We start from the raw sequence: 16,577 nt of genomic DNA, 5'->3' as shown, positions 1-16,577 counted from the left end.
GGGTGGAAATGTTGGTGTGTCTTATACACCAAATACAGCCATTTTTGGCTTCCCGAAGCCCCGCCCCACTTGTTCCATTTTTGCGAAAAACAGGCTCGTTTTTCGCCTGATTTTTGCAAAAACGGCATTTTTGCCTTCCCCCAGCCCCCAAGAACACTCTACAAGCCTCCCAAACCCTCTGCATGACCCATTTTTTGCAAAAATTGGCCTGTTTTTGCCCTCCCCCAGCCCCCAGGAGCACTCTGCAGGCCTCCCAAACCCTCTGCGCGCCTTGTTTTTAGCAAAAATGGGCGAAAAGCAGTCTGTTACTTATACACCGGTGCGTCTTATAGTCTGGAAAATATGGTACATTTGTCATCTCACACTCAAGAAGTGCTGAGAGAACAACTTTGTCAACATTCAGATATGTACTGTAGCCAGCACCTGAAGCTGGAACATCACTACCATTTCATCAATTGCTGAACACAGCAGTTGATATAAGCCATAAGAGCTTGGATAAATCAGCTACAGTCAATTCTTGAGACTAGTTATTAAGGATCAATAGAGACGTACCATCAGATAGTGCGCTAGGAGATGCTGCTAGAGCTCTCGGGACAATCCCTACTACCACCTTAACTCAAGCCAATGAACTGGTATATGCTACAGCTGCTATAACCCTGGAGATTTTTTGCCACATAAGCAAGAATAAGAGCGGCACATACCCCTACCATCCACCACCACTGGAAAATGAGGTTTAGAGGTTAAGTTCAAGGAAGTTAGAGAGAGGTTAGTTAGCTGGTGGAATTACAGGAAGCTTTGAAGTTTAAGAATAAGATTCAGCTACTGAAAGAATACAATGGCCTGACTTCATCTGGAACCCTATAGTTTTATTTATTTATTGAATTTATATTGCCACCTATTCACTCATGGTGATTCAAGGCATCTTACAGAATATAAAACCTCATTTAAAACAATACTAATAAAAGAATCAAATAAATTAATATAATATAATAAAATCATACAGACACACCACCTGTTCCAGCAACAGCAGATCACACGAGACAAGGTGACAACCAGCACCTTGAATTGCACCCAGAAGCAAATCAGCAGCCAATGCAGCTCCCGCAGGAGAGGTGATACATGTGCACACTGGAGTCTGCACAAAATCACGTGGGCCACTGCATTTTGCACCAACTGGTCCTTCCGGATGCTCTTCAAGGGCAGCCCCATGTAGAGCATATTGCAATAGTCAAGATGGGAAGTGACTAGGGCATGAGTGACTGTTAGTAGGGATTGTCGGTCCAGGAAAAGGCGTAACTGGTGCACAACCCTCCTGGCCGTGACTGCCACCTGCTCTTCGAGCAGGAGTCATGAGTCCAGGAGAACCCCCAGATTACACACAGGGTCTGTTTGGGGTAGTGCCACCCTATCCAAGACCAAAGGTGGCAATTTGGCAAAGGTGAGCCAACGAACCCCAAACCCAGAGCCACTCGGTCTTACCAGGGTTTAGTTTCAATCTGTTGCTCCCCATCCAGCCCCTAACAGCCTCCAGGCACTGTGAGAGGGAGGACACGATATCACTTAATTGCTAAACAGAAGCCCTCAGCACTGCCTACCAGGCTAAGTAGATACACTAGAAAAGCAGAGGCCATGAAGATAAATTATGTGTTCCCCAAAGAACCATCCAAGGTGTACTCCCAACTGCAGTGCAAAAAGTAACAGCGGAAAAACCAACAGCAAAAACTGAACAGTCTGGAGGAACATATGGGAGAAAGGGAAGATACATAACACCAGTGCACCCTCAAATTCCCAGGCCTCTGATCTCAGAAATGATATTAAGGAAGATGTATATTTCCCATAGGGGTGAGAAGAGAATTTTAATTTTATAAAGCTGACCTTGAATAATATCATTTTTGTGAGCAGCCTGTAAGTTTGTATTTTTCTCCATGATTCTAGTGCTATGAGAAAAGAAGTATAGTAACTATATATAAATGAAATGTGTAAAATTTATATGAAACTATGATTTGTTTTTTAGCTGTGAAATTATCTCATGGATCTGGCAGTTTTGGAGGAGTTTTAAGCAATAGAGCCATGCAGAAGGATTCTAACAGACAGTTACCTTCCCTTGAAGGCCAGGTATATTTTCTTCCTTTTCTTTTTAATCCTCTGTCTTTTTTGTGTACTTACAGTGTGATGTATCAGTCAGAAGCACTGGAGCTATGTTTTTTTGAACAATATGAATTGAGTTTGTTTAAGTGAGCTCTCATATTAGGCTAAAGGGCAGCACTCCTCCAAATAATGTTTTGTGCATTTAATTCATTTACTTCCCTCAGATTTCAGTGATGAAAACAGCAAATTAGAAACATTTGTTCTTTCTTCAATAATCAATATTGGAAATTCCCTCCTTCATTCTCAGGAGCAAAAGCATTCTTAGAATAAATTGGGAAATAGTGACAAAATTCATTTTTATGGCAATAAGGATGTTGATAAGATGATGAGGCCATCTTATCTCTGTGTGTAACTTCTAAGAGCAGCTTCCGTTCGTACCTCTTAGGAGCTTGAAGTTTTATATCCATAGAAAAAGAAGAATGGGGCCAAATTAAGGGAGCCTCTATATAGCTGTAAAAATTGTTACAGAAAGAGTACCTAGGTCCAGATACATTTTTGCATACTAAGTCAATTATTTCACAGTTTATTGGTTAATTATTTATTCATGCACTCATCAACTATAGGGCACTGTTAGATCTCTAAAGAATAGTTTAGAGTTAGAGTAACTCCTAACAAGCTTTTTTAGTATTACAATTATTTTACAGTTAATGCTAATAAGCCTCTTAGGGTTAAATTTAATTAATAATATATTTAGTTTTCATCTCCATCTCAATCCTGCCAATATTGATGTTTTCTGAGAACACAGTGGGGGCACAAGAGAGAAACTGTGCAGAAGCTTTATTAATTTCAGTGCTTCTTTTATTTGACATTTTCTTCCATTGCTTGGTTATAGTATTCTTCCTGGTGCAAGCAGCTCAGGAGTGTCACAGATTTTTATGTCAGTCCACCATAATTCTCTGACACTATTGACTGATCAGTCATGCATGGTGAAAGCCATTTCTGTGTTTTCTCCATTTCTATCTTTCCTGTAATGGAGAATCTTTGCAATTTTATGCCTCAGACCTTTACACCAAAGTGAGAATAAATAGCATGTTGTGTAGGGAACTGAATATCTGCCTTAATATCAAAGTTACTATATTATTTATGGTAACTATCTAAAGCAAGAAGGTTTTGAATTTGCTAGGACTAGGTTGTTAGTTCAGCTTCACCTTGATGAGTTTCAATTCTGTAAAGTATCAGGCCAACACAGCAGAAAGAGCAGTCCTATTGGTGATCTTTGATATAAATATTTCCTTGAATGACATTGGTAAGGCTACTAACTAAATTCTTTCATCACCATAAAGCTAATATATTTGTTCTGATACTTTTGCCAGGAAATTACAGTTTTTCCTTACTTTATGGGAATTAGCTATATGTTAATACACAACAGTGCAATTGATCATACATTGCAGGTAGTCCTTGACTTACAACCAATTGTTCAGTAACTGTTCAAAATTATGATGGCACCGAATGAAAACTGGTTACCATTGATCCTTGGAGTTCCGACCATCTCAGTACCCCTGCAGTCACATGATTACAATCTGGGACCTTGGCAACCTGGTCTTACTAATGAGCAGTTGCCAAGCACCCTTAAATCACATGATTGCTATTTGTTATATTCCATACCTGCTTTTCCATAAAGTCAAAGAGAAAGCTGGCAGGGAAGATTGCAAGTGGCTGGGATGTGTCTCCCTCATCCGTGAACTCTCTCCCTGCCCTTCTGCACTTGTGCCATGCTAGCTGCTCACACACTGGTACCCTCCCCAATCTGCATGCACTCTCCCCGAGCCACACCTCTTACATATCTTCTCCAACCTGTGCCCATTCCTCACACCTCCCTGCATACCTTCCCCAACCCATGTGGCACCTCTCATATGCCTTCATAGATGCTCCCTGCTGTAAATCTACGGTGTGCAACGTAACAAAGAATTCATACCGCTATGATGCATTCTCTATGTCTGTCTGCCATGGTAACCACAAGCATTAAAAATTAATTGTAGAAAAAATGGAGAAAGTGTTTTCATTGTATGTAGAACACAAGGAAGAAAATATATTTGGATAACATAGTACTTAAAAATAATACCCTAAAAATTTATGAGTACATTTATCAATGCATTCGGATGATGAAATTTAACACCGTACCCTGTGACCCTCTTTATCCCACTGACAGAGTGTCTCACTTTATGTGAATTTATTTTATGGGCAGTTTTTGGAGAATGTCACTCAAGCATAATGTAAAGGATCTGCTATATTACCTGTCCCAGAACTGTGAGGTCTTTTTTCTCCTCAGAATAGTGTACATTCTTTTTACAGGATATAGTTTCACAAGAAGAAGACAAAGAAGATCACGTTTAACACGAACATTGCTTTTGTTGGACATAGGAAGAACAAAAGGAAACATTTAGGAAATGTAGTTTCTAGAGAAAAAATATAGGTCCTTTCCTGCTGTGTTTGATATATCTGTTCTTTTCCTGAGTTTCAGAGCAGTTTAGGATGCCACAGAGAATATGTTTTCAAAAATTCTTTAACATTTTTGTAACTGATTATCTCTCATGATGGGGAAAGGCCTCTTTCCTTTAATAGCTGAGACTGGAAATAAGTACTTCATCAATGTAAATGAAGGGTGGGGTAACTTTAGGATGTAAAGCCATCTCCAAGGAGAAGGAACACTGAGAGTAATTCCAGTGTTCCATTTTAGACCACAGTTCTTACAGAACTTTGTTGCTTTTGAGTCAGAAGCTCATATGGCCTAATCCAGGTTAGGACTTGGAAGTTTATTGTGATTGAATCCCAGCATTTATGTCTTATCTAGACATGAACAGTAAGTTTTATCAAGAATTTCAGAAAACTACATTTTGATCTGTTTTTCAGTTTACAGAGTAAGCATTTAGTAAACAAATTTAGAAAGTACAGTAGAATAAGATTAAAGCAGCTCCTCCCTTGTTTAAAGTCACATTCTTCAATCACATTTAGTTTTTGTTTTTATGCATATACAATATTCAAGCCCATCAGAAGGAGCTTCTAACATGCAGTTCTATTTAGCCAGGCACTTAAATGGCCTTACAGGAAGCATTCAGTTCTCCAACAAGCTTTCCAGTAACTCAAGTCTTGTGGATAAATTCTTGATTCCAGTTTAATTATTGTAGCTTGAATAAGACTGGTGCAGTAATGAAAGCTGTGACTTAAATATTTTCAACTGAAGATAGAAAAAATGGAGAAAAAAGGAAGTAGTGCTTACTAAAAGTGGAAAATAAGAAAATCTTAGGAAATAGTTCAGTTGGATGGGTAAATTTATTGGGGTTTCTAGTGAAAATGGTGAGAATAGAATTTATAGATTGATATCAGCACAACAATGTTTGGAACAGAACAGCTGACATATTCTATTGTCATTATTTTCTTGATAATTTCAAAATATAATTGCATACACACCAAGTTTTAAGTTAGAGCAAAATGCCACAGCTATCTGTTGGCATATGCCAGAGCAGTGTTAGCTAAAAACAGCCAAATAGGTTTTCTTACACAGCAAGTTTAATAGTAGTGATGGAGAGGCTAAACTGAAGTCAAAACTACTGTAACTAGTTGTCATAGTTTTCCTAAAGTTTTAGTACAGTTATTCATAGGGGTAACTTTCTGGTTTGTCCATAAAAATCATTGATTTCAGGATCATTATGAACATTACTGAGAGGGAAGATCATTGTCTAGTGAGGTGGACAAATAGATCAAGGTCAGAAACAAATATTTCAAATCAGGAAATAGGGAATGGGCAGTTATAATATGGCAAAAATAACACTGTAGGATCACAGTGAATTGAATGAACTTGATTGCTAGAATCAAGTCAGGTGAATCAACAAAGAGCCAGCAATATAACAGGGAAAGCTGACACAAGACAAGCAGGAGTATTTTAGTAGTATACTAGACAACCCATGACCCATTGGGTCATTCTTTCAAAGATATTTCCTTACCAGATTCCTCAGTGCCCAATATTGACAGAACTTCTCATACACAGACTTCCCTAAAAAAAAAGTTGTGATACATTCCGAGATGTATCTGCCTTGAAAAATAGCCTGTTGAATTACATAGCACAAACACCAGCACAACATATTTTTTAAAATAAAGTTTGCTACATTTCAGTTCCAGAGAAGTTGTAGTTCCTAGATTTTGGACACATTCTGTAAGCTGAAGTACCTTCGTTGAAATATTATTGCCCTATGATGTGCTGTTTTGCTCGATTAAAGGTTATAGGAATGGTAGGTGTGCCGGGGGGGGAGAGAGAGAGAGACCACCTCAGGCTCTGGTATTGGTCAATTCAAAGGTCTCAGCATATTTATTAGGAGGGTAAAAATATTTATTACTCCTGATGATTATGTGTCCATATTGTTTTCTTAGCAGCAGTATGAAAGTGAATTTCCATTACTTTCCTATGGAGTGCTTTTTAAATTTCCTAGTCTAGTCTAGCTCTGGGATTTATAGTGGTTGTCCGCCAAATGCTAGCTAATCAAATTCTGTTTAACTTTCTAGGTGCTATCGCTTGTATTGAATTTAATAAAGTTGTTTTTCTGGGCATGTTAGTTGTCTTATTGCTTTAACTAGTAGAGAAAGAGCTGAGCCTCTCTTTAAATTACAGAGAGCTACATTAATCAAGGCTTTTTATTTCTTACAGTTCTAAGCAACTTTTTTCACCATGTTCAGATGAAAATGAGAGATAAATGAGATAAATGTTAAGCAAACTACGAAACTGTAACAAATCCCTGATTCATGCAAATTAATCTCTGTATTGTTTACTGGATGATGACTTCCACTAATCCTAATTTTTCCTTTCTGATATGAATTGTGATGAACATTGCATGTTGTAGGAGTATGCAAAACATTTAAAATTTGAATGGTCAGATGTTTAATTTTCAGAATGCTCTGCTTCTCTCATCTTGAAATATTTTTGTCACTTTTTAAAACTATGAAATAAAAAATGGGCACCTCAGATTTGAAATATATCTAATATATTTTAAATGGTTTTTAACATTTGTATTATGTGTATTTTATCTTGGCTGTTCACCGCCCTGAATCCTTCGGGAGTAGGGTGGTATATAAATTTAATAAATAATAATAATAAAAAAAAATAGTTCATTTCAAAGAATTTTGCACACTATTAGTATGCTTCAACTGATTTTAGCATTTTTCTTTGATTTTTTTAGACTCCTAGAAGAGTGATTGCAGAAAATAAAGATGAAGCTCCATTTCGTAAAGTATTGGTCAGCCCAGGAAGAGTATCAATTAAGAATTCTCAAGTAACTGGAATGTCTTTCAGCAGAGTTAATATTTCAGCTACTGCTGCTTCCACACCTCACAGAAATGGATTATTAGAAAATCGGTATGAAAACTTTGAAGGCAACATGCCTTCAATATTCATGATAGAAATAGGTTGTAAAGGTGTATTAATAAATAGCTTTTCAGGTGCATGTAATTTGATAAGCATGAAGTGGATGGGATTCTTTCCTTGTGGATGAACAAATGTTTATTTTTCCTTTATGAAATAGTGAAAGGAGGAAAAGGACACCCCCTGTGGTTGAGATGAATGAAGATTATCCTAAAGAAAATGATTCATCAAGGTGTGTTTTTTGTTTTTATTTTGATTAAGTTCAGTTTCTTTTTTTTCTCTGTACTTTCACTATTAGGTATTTTAGTTATGGATTGAGGGCGTGTGTAGGCGTGTGTGGGTGCATGTACATTTTTTGTGTACTTCAATGTACTAGCTAAAGCTCTGATGTTTTGCTTGGGGCTCACAGAGGAGCATGGAAGCGGGCTGGTTAGCACCCTGAAGACCCTACCCTGCCTTTTAATTAACTTTAAAATTGAATTTTAACCATCTTTACTTATTTTTTCATGTTATATATAGTTTTATGTTTTCATATTTGTACACAACTCAGAGTCCATCTATGAAGGAGATGAGAGGTTTCAGATAAAAAGCTGAGCTTTCCCATTCTGTGATAACTAAATTAAATGTTTGAAAGAGACAGATTTATATTGAAGTAGTGTTTGGGTATATTTTTCTAGTAGGTTTGAAAGTTTTAAAGAACCATTTGTGACCGCAGATAAATTTAAACTGAGGAATTATTATGTCAAATTGAAATAGCACAGTGTTTTACAAATAATACAATTAAGATCACATGTATTTGTCTATAGCAATAACAAAGCCATGACTGATCCATCAAGGAAATTTTTACACAGTAGCAGAGAAAAGCAGATGAATTTGAAACAGGCGGAGGAAAACAGGATATCAGGTAAAGAAATGGCACTGTTTTTGACAGTGCTTAGTTGGTTTTATAAGAATTAATTTTAAAACATAGCATTATTTTGGATTTGGTTTGTTAACTATACAATTAGCATCCTTTGCTATTTGACTTCAGCTTCCAAATCAGGAAAATATTCCCCAGGTCTACTCTAACACAGGGATTTTCAAACTTTTTCAGGCCACATAATCTGTTACTATAAAAAATATATTCTCAGAATCCCTGATTCTGAGGCAAAATTCTGTCAATTAAAAATTGGCTCTGCTCAACTGAACCTTTTTCCCCATAGTTTCTCGTAAAATCCCATCAAGTGCTTGCAGAACTCTAGGGTTCCATGAACCCAGTTTGGAAAAAAAACATACTGTATCATGTGAAATAAATGTTCTGCCTTAGACAGGTTTTAAAAATGTTGCAGGTAAAATACTTAATGCATTTCTTATCTCTGAGAATATGATCAGTATAATTGTATTGATATGATCCTGCTGCCGGAAATAAATGACCAGGTGATAAATTCTAATAAAGCTGAAATGTAACATGATAATTAGTTAACGAAAACAGGGATTAAAAATGATACTAGTGGCCAGGGAATAGAATTTTGAGAAATAAGATGTTTGCAAAATAAATTTCCAGTATTTCAGTTTTGTTGAGTACTGTCTCTTGCTTAGGAAATGCACTCAGTTCAGAATTTCAAGAGACATATCAGACTTCTGATAGAACTTGATATATTCTGATTCTGAATCTCATTTGAATTACTGAATATGTGTGTGTGTGATATTGCTGGCCTTTAAGTACGTTTTTACAAAAAGTTGTATCTGTCTCCTTTTCAGGGGTTTTGCCTTTACAGTCATCTTCATTTTATGGTAGCAGATCTTCCACAAAGGATTATTCAGCTAGTAATTCTAATTTGGACAGGTAGGTACCAAAAAGAGCTATTCTCCTTTAAAATGCTTTATCATAAGTATGCTGTATTCATAAAAAAATCCATGTTTTCTGTGAAATCAATTTATATTACTGCTTATCAAGATAGTCATGCCAAAATGAATATTTTTCATTTCTTTGTGCCAAGAAGTGAGATGATTTAATTAGGTTAGGACACTAGAAGCTATTCTAAGTATTGTATAAAAGACTAGCTACAGATATGCAGTCTCAGCAAGTCCCAGCAAGAAGCTAAGTAATTTTGGCCTAGTATTCCTTAAGGGGATAATGAGAGTTATTGGCCAGACTGGAAAACACAATAGCATATATTTTCTGTATTGGGTCTGTCAAAACAACATGGTTAGCTTTAGATAGACACCAGGAATCGAGGGCAATTTGAAGAAAGCTTTATGGATATTTAGACCTGCCAGGAACCATTTAACCAGTTATTGCTATGTGGTATCCTCAGCTTCCCCACCTGAAATGAGCAGAGGATAAGTAAGTCAAATCAGAAGAATGTCTCAAAGGAATTTTGGTGCCAAGCCATGTAGAGCTTTAAAGATTAAAACCAGCATGTTGAATTAAATTTGGAAACCTGTTGATACCAGATGCAGCATTCACAACATCAGTGTCACTTGTCTGAAGCAACTCTTACCTCTGCTCCCCAACAGGGACAGTTTCATTTTGTACCAATTTCATCTTCCAGGTGATGTTCAAAAGCAGTCCCGTGCAATAGTACCCACAAGTGGTGATGCAATAGTGCAATAGTACCCACAAGTGGTGATGGGTTATAAAACATCATCACCATATCCTTTTGCTTCAGGTAGGGCAGAAGCTAGACAAACACCAGGGCATCTACCTATGCGTTTAACAATAGCTGGAGTCTAGGACTCCCAAGTCATAGACCTGTTCATTCAGGAAGAATATCATCCCATCCAGAGATATAGATGCACCTAACAGAGAACTTGACAATTGCTGCACAAATGGCTATTCCAACCTGCTAGATTCAGTCCAATATATGTTATTTTTTTATATCAGATTTAAAAACTTGTCCTTATAATATTATTAGCTCTTACTTGAGCATTTCTGAAAAATCTGTGACTGTTTTATGTGAGGAACTTGCAATACAGAATTCAAAACAGTGTCACCCTCCAACCAAGAATTATTAGATTTTAAAAAAGCTTTGATATGCTTCCCTCATTTTATTCTTAACATTTGAAGAAGGCCCCTGTTACAATTAAATTATCTGGATGAAAATAAAACTAATTTACCTTTAAGGTAAGTACAATATTTTTCTTTTAATGCTTTGATATTTCTCTAAGTAGTTGTCATCTTTGCTTATCTAACCACATAATCTAACCATAATTGTAGTAATAAGTTTTGTCATCTTTGAAATGGGTTTTATCCCTCTTATTTTATAGGTCTAATGTATTGAATCCTTCCGCCAAAAGAAGCTTAGGTTTTCTGTCTCAGCCAGCCCCTCTTTCTGTCAAAAGACTGAGATCTAATCAGGATTACACAGGATGGAACAAGCCTCGAGTTCCCCTTACCACTCATCCACAGCAGCAGCTACAAGGGTTGGTTGTTGTATCTTCAGCATCTCTTTTTATGTATACATGTGCTAAGTTGACTATTGAGGAAATAGAAACTCACTTCAGGTTTCTCAGTATTTCCTATTATCAGTTATTTTTTTATCATCCTTTCTATAGCACTTTATTTTCAGGAAGTGCATTTTGCTTTCCTCCTTGTTATATATAGACCATAATATTATGTTTTCTTAAGATAATGAGTAGGAAAGGACAATGCTTATGCACAAATACAGTTAGAATTATGTCTTCTCAAATAATGTAATCTGCGTAGCAAATTATATTTATGCTGCCAGTATTTTAATTTGATCATAATGTCTTGTTCTTCACAGATTTACAAATTTAGGAAACACTTGTTACATGAATGCTATTTTACAGTCTTTATTTTCAATTCAATCATTTGCTAATGATCTTTTGAAACAAAGTATCCCATGGAAAAAAGTTCCGTTCAATGCATTGATCAGGTAAGCATCAGCTTGGGGAATAAACTTTTTTTTTTTTTAATTTGATTTAAATGAAAGTTCTTAGGCCTATCTGAAATTATTTTTTCCAGTATCAGAAAGACTTGCTTTTTAATGGAAGAATGTGGCAAATTGTGGGTTACGAGGCAAAAGCTTTCAGCGTGTAACTGATTAAGATCCTGTCAATTTCAGTTGGTAGTAGAACCCAGCCAGCGGGTACTAATCAACTAATTAAAGTCACAAAGCTGAGCTTGTTAACTTGTGGTTAGCATTCATTAAGGAATGTGGGAGAAAAGAGCTCAGGAACAGACAGCTTGTATGTAACTTCAAAAGCCACAATATTTGATTTTAAGGCACTGCTGGTCAGACAGAGGACATGAGGACAAAATTGCCAGATGTCTGGTAACCTCGACATGCTTTTTAATGTCAAAACTTCGTTATGTATTTTTTCTAGACGATTTACCAATTTACTTGCTAAAAAAGATTCATGTAGCCCTGAAGTAAAGAAAGAACTACTCAAGAAGGTGAAAAATTCAATTTCAGCTACAGCAGAGAGATTCTCTGGCTATATGCAAAATGTAAGTATCATACATTGAAGTAACTGTTGTCAGTAGTTTGAGCTACTTTAGGAGCTTTGTCACTTGTTACATAGTATTTATATAAAAGCTATTTCATAAAAGTACCCCAAGCTAAAGTAATCTTATTTGGGAAAAGAGCCAGAAGAAATACAGATGTTAGATGCCCTTAGGGTTTGATTTTTGATGTAAATCTTTATTGGAAAGCTTATTTTGAGCTATGAAATTAGAATAATAAAACAGTTACCCATATTATCTATTATAAATGTAACCAGTTAGTTGATTGTCTTATTAACCTTTTTTTCAGCCGTGTACTACTCTAACACTATATAGAGTAGAAAACTGAGAAAAGTTAAGACTCTCATCAAAATAAATTTCAGAGAAAATTATTAGAATTCCCCTACTATAAACCTTGTAGGAAGAGAGCTGTGTCAATAAAGGAGAATATTTGTAGCTCAGGGTTGATATGAGGAGATCCTTGGTGCTCTCTAAGCTTGGTTGTTTTCTTGCAGAGATTTCAATACCCAATACCTAAAATAATCAGTGCTAGGGAAAGCTGTGTTAATCTATGAAACTCAAAATTGTAGTCTGATAGCAGTTTTAAGAGTAATGATTTTATCACACGGCATCAGCTTTCATGAGCTTCAACTGATGCGTGAGTGACTTAACTGATGTAGGATTTAAATGTACAGACTGAGTAGGATGGAGAAGACTGGATGGTTATGCAAATGAAGGTTCCATGGGATACAAATTCTGTATCAATTAACCATTATAATGTTGAAAACTATTGTTTGTTTAGACCTTCTATGATAGCCTGAAACCTATTGATGTATAAACTGTTATTTCATGCTCAGTTGTGCTGACCTTACTGCTGCTACTTCGAGTTTGTAAAGAAATGTCCCAGGAAGTTAAAAAGCTATCTCGGAAGGTCTGAACAAACATGGTTTTTAGCTGTTAAGTGGTAAATTATTAATTATCTCTCCTCTATGGAATCTTGATTTTCACTGTATACCTGCAGCTTTTCCTCCAAGATAGAACTGTGGCTAACATTTATCATAGCTGATGTTCATATAAGGCCGTGTCGTCCCCTCCAACCTTTTGGGCACCAGGGACCAGTTCCATGGAGAGAGATTTTTCTACAGACTGGAGGGGGCATGGTTTCACATGCTGCCTGCATCCTGCGGAAGGGGCTTTGCTTGTTTGCATGGCTCGGTTGCTGGCATACCACAGCCCAGTGCCAGTCCATGGAACAGGGGTTGGAGATCCCTGATATAAGGTATATAAAATTTTGGCACAGCTTCAATAATAGACCTCCATAATGACTTTATATTAAAGAATTGGGAGATATTGGATAGATGCAGCATTGGAGAAGAAGGGGAATCTCATAACAGGAGCATTTTTGACAAATGATTGTTTTTACCTAAATAGATTACATTTACAATTATCGTTTGAGTGAAGATAAGGCTGATTGATAGCTGATCGTCATTTCTTGAAATGTTATTGTTTAGTAAAGGAGAATTTTCATTTTCCATCTTTTTCTCAATTGTGTTGCCTTTACATTGAATTAAAGTTTCAAACCATGCCTCTGCTCTGGTAACAGACTAGTACCCTGACAATCCTTTGAAAAAAATATAATTACAATATGGTTGTATTTGTGGAGAATATACCATTCATTGTCTGTTATACTGTCCCTTGCATAAAGATTTTAAAAGGGAGAAATTTCTGCTTGTAGGTCTTAAAATAGCATTGATATTGCACACCAACACATCCAGTTATAATTGAGGAAATTTTGAGAGATTTCTCTCTGCATATTAGAACCTAACTGATTGCATTGTCTATTAAATTCACAAGGAAAGCTCATAGTTGTTTTTTTTAATTAGTGAGTTTTATTTATTTGCATTTAGCCAAATTTAACAAAAGTGTGATTGAGAATAGCTTAGATTTAGGCAGTCTAGGAAACTAGTTGTTGCTAAGTTAAGATGGAACAATTAAAATGTAGCAAATACTGGAAAGAGTGTGGGGTTCTAGTACACTGTCCAGAAATTATTTCTTGAACTTTACTTTTTGTATCTTGGTATGTATTTTGTCATTTGAAGAAGAAAAATGTAAGCATATAATTTAAAGGAAATAATATGATTATAAAACATGAATAAGTACAGGGGATTCATCAAAATTTTTTAATTTCCACTATTATAATGATTCTTTACAATGAATCACAATGTTGCCAATTTTAGTTGAATTAGAGGTAATTCTCATTTAGCAGCTGCCTTGCTAAGCAAATGTTCGTAATCCCACAGTGATGAAAAAGTAACTTTGTAACCAATCCTCAAATTTATGATTTCACATGTTTTTAAAGCAAAGGAAAACTGAAGTAAGATAATAAAATTGTGGTGTTTTACTTAGCTACTGTTTTACTTAATGATCAAGTTCCTGGTCCCAATTGTGGTCACTAAATGAGGACTATCTGCAGGGGTTCTAGTATATTGAACCAGCTTTAAATAATTTATACTATACTGTTGAATCTATACTACGTATATAAATATGTTGAAGGAATGTTAAAGCTGCACTTTTAAGAAACATACTGATGATTTTAGGATGCTCATGAATTCTTAAGCCAGTGCTTGGATCAATTGAAAGAGGACATGGAGAAGCTGAACAAAACTTGGAAGAGTGAGCCTATTTCTAGTGAAGACAACTTGTCCGGACGCATATCTGATGACTTTTCAGCCACTAAAGTTTATACATGTCCAGTAATTGCAAATCTAGAATTTGAAGTTCAGCATTCAATCATATGTAAAATGTAAGTCTTTAAAGATATTCTTTTTTTTCACATTCCTGTCGCGTCCCTTTCCTCATATCATTCTCATTGAGTTTGATGTTAATACACACAAGGCCTGGCTTCTCAAGCAATTTAAGTAGTGGATGATTCTAATGTAACTAAGCATCATTCACCGGGCACTGCTAGCATAGCTTGGAAAAAATATATACCGTATTTTCCGGCGTATAAGACGACTGGGCGTATAAGACGACCCCCTACTTTTCCTGTTAAAATATAGGGTTTGGGCTATACTCGCCGTATAAGACTACCCCTCTTCCAACGCACACCAAATAAAAATTAAAAAAACATCAACTGGCTCACCCACAATGTAAAAGCAGCTGTGCTAGACCCAAAATGGCCCCTGAAACAAGCAGGAACCTCACACAGCCCCAAAAAGCCCCAAAAAACAACTTTCACGCTTTACACACACACAACACAACACAACACAACACAACACAACACAACTGGCTCATCCACAATGTAAAAGTAGATGTGCTAGACCCAAAATGGCCCCTGCAACAAGCAGGAACTTCACACAGCCACAAAAAGCCCAAAAAACCAACTTTCACACTTCACACACACAAAATTCCACATACAGCTTTGTGAGATTTTGTGTGTTTGTGTAGTTAGAGTGAAACACTACAGAAACACACTAAATCTCAGAAAGCTACACAAATATTATTTTATTTTATTTTATTTTTATTTTTATATGAAAGCTAAATTTAAAACTTCCTAAACTTTAAATGGCTAGGTCTAAAAAAGAACTAAAAAAAAACCCAATTAACTATTTTTTTTTAAAGATCCCAAAGGGGAAAAAAACTTACGTACCCAATAGAACAGGGGTCTCCAACCTTGGCAACTTTAAGACTTGTAGACTTCAACTCCCACAATTCCTCAGCCAGCTTTGTTTTGCTGGCTGAGGAATTCTGGGAGTTGAAGTCCACAACTCCCTGCCTGCTTGGTTGCAGGCAGGGAGTTGCTTGCTGATGGAATGGATTCAGGCAAGCGAAGTAAGGCAAGCAGCTAAGGCAGTGGTTCTCAACCTTCCTAATGCCGCCACCCTTTAATACAGTTCCTCATGTTGTGGTGACCCCCAACGATAAAGTTATTCCTAAAACCATCAAAAATATGTGTTTTCCGATGGTCTTAGGCCAGGGGTCCCCAACCTTTTGGACCTCAGGGACCACCAACTTCATAATTTTAAATTTCGCAGACCACTAATACGAATCCAGTGCCCCGCTTGCTGAAGCACCTGGACTCCCAGTACGGGATGGGGTCCTTCAGGCACTCTCCATCCTCTCTGTCTCTCTCTCTCTCTGTCTCCCACTCTTTCTCTCTCATTCTCTCTTTCTCTCTCTCTCATTTTCGCTTTCTCTCTCTCTCCCTCTCTTTCTTTCTCTCCCACTTTCTCATTCTCTCTTTCTCTCTCCCCCCTCTCTCATTCTCTTTCTCTCTCCCCCTCTCTTTCTCATTCTTTCTTTCCCCCACTCTTTCCCTTTCTCTCCCCTCTTTCTCATTCTTTCTCTCTCCCACTCTTTCTCTCTCATTCTCTTTCTCCCCCCTTTCTCTCTTTCTCCCACTCTCTTTCTCTCCCCCCACTCTCTCTCATTCTCTTTCTCTCTGTCCCCCTTTCTCTCCCCCCCACTTTCTCTTTCTCCCTCCCGCTCTTTCTCTTTCTCTCTCTCCCCCTCTTTCTCTCTCTCCCCACTCTCTCCCTCTCATTCTGATTCTCTCATTCTGATTCTCTTTCATTTTCTCTCCCTCTCTTCTCATTCTCTCTCTGATTCTTTGGTTCTCTTTGATTCTGTCTC

The 16,577-nt window shown here is 36.8% G+C and overlaps 1 protein-coding gene across 1 annotated transcript in view; it reads left to right on the top strand.

The window, feature by feature from the left end:
• USP37 (ubiquitin specific peptidase 37) overlaps positions 1-16,577 on the top strand; it is a 45,408-nt gene that overhangs the window by 6,477 nt on the left and 22,354 nt on the right. Inside the window, exons 4-12 of the mRNA XM_070954231.1 lie at positions 2,015-2,115; positions 7,317-7,492; positions 7,659-7,730; positions 8,305-8,402; positions 9,239-9,323; positions 10,748-10,903; positions 11,245-11,376; positions 11,828-11,951; positions 14,543-14,748. Of these exons, the coding sequence (XP_070810332.1) occupies positions 2,015-2,115; positions 7,317-7,492; positions 7,659-7,730; positions 8,305-8,402; positions 9,239-9,323; positions 10,748-10,903; positions 11,245-11,376; positions 11,828-11,951; positions 14,543-14,748 (1,150 nt within the window). The remainder of the gene's footprint in view (positions 1-2,014; positions 2,116-7,316; positions 7,493-7,658; positions 7,731-8,304; positions 8,403-9,238; positions 9,324-10,747; positions 10,904-11,244; positions 11,377-11,827; positions 11,952-14,542; positions 14,749-16,577) is intronic.

This window comes from Pituophis catenifer, unplaced genomic scaffold (assembly GCF_029215685.1).
Source record: "Pituophis catenifer annectens isolate HBS135680 unplaced genomic scaffold, rPitCat1.0.hap2 SCAF_1, whole genome shotgun sequence".
Lineage (NCBI taxonomy): Eukaryota > Metazoa > Chordata > Lepidosauria > Squamata > Colubridae > Pituophis > Pituophis catenifer.
This window is presented reverse-complemented; position numbering and strand designations above follow the sequence as displayed.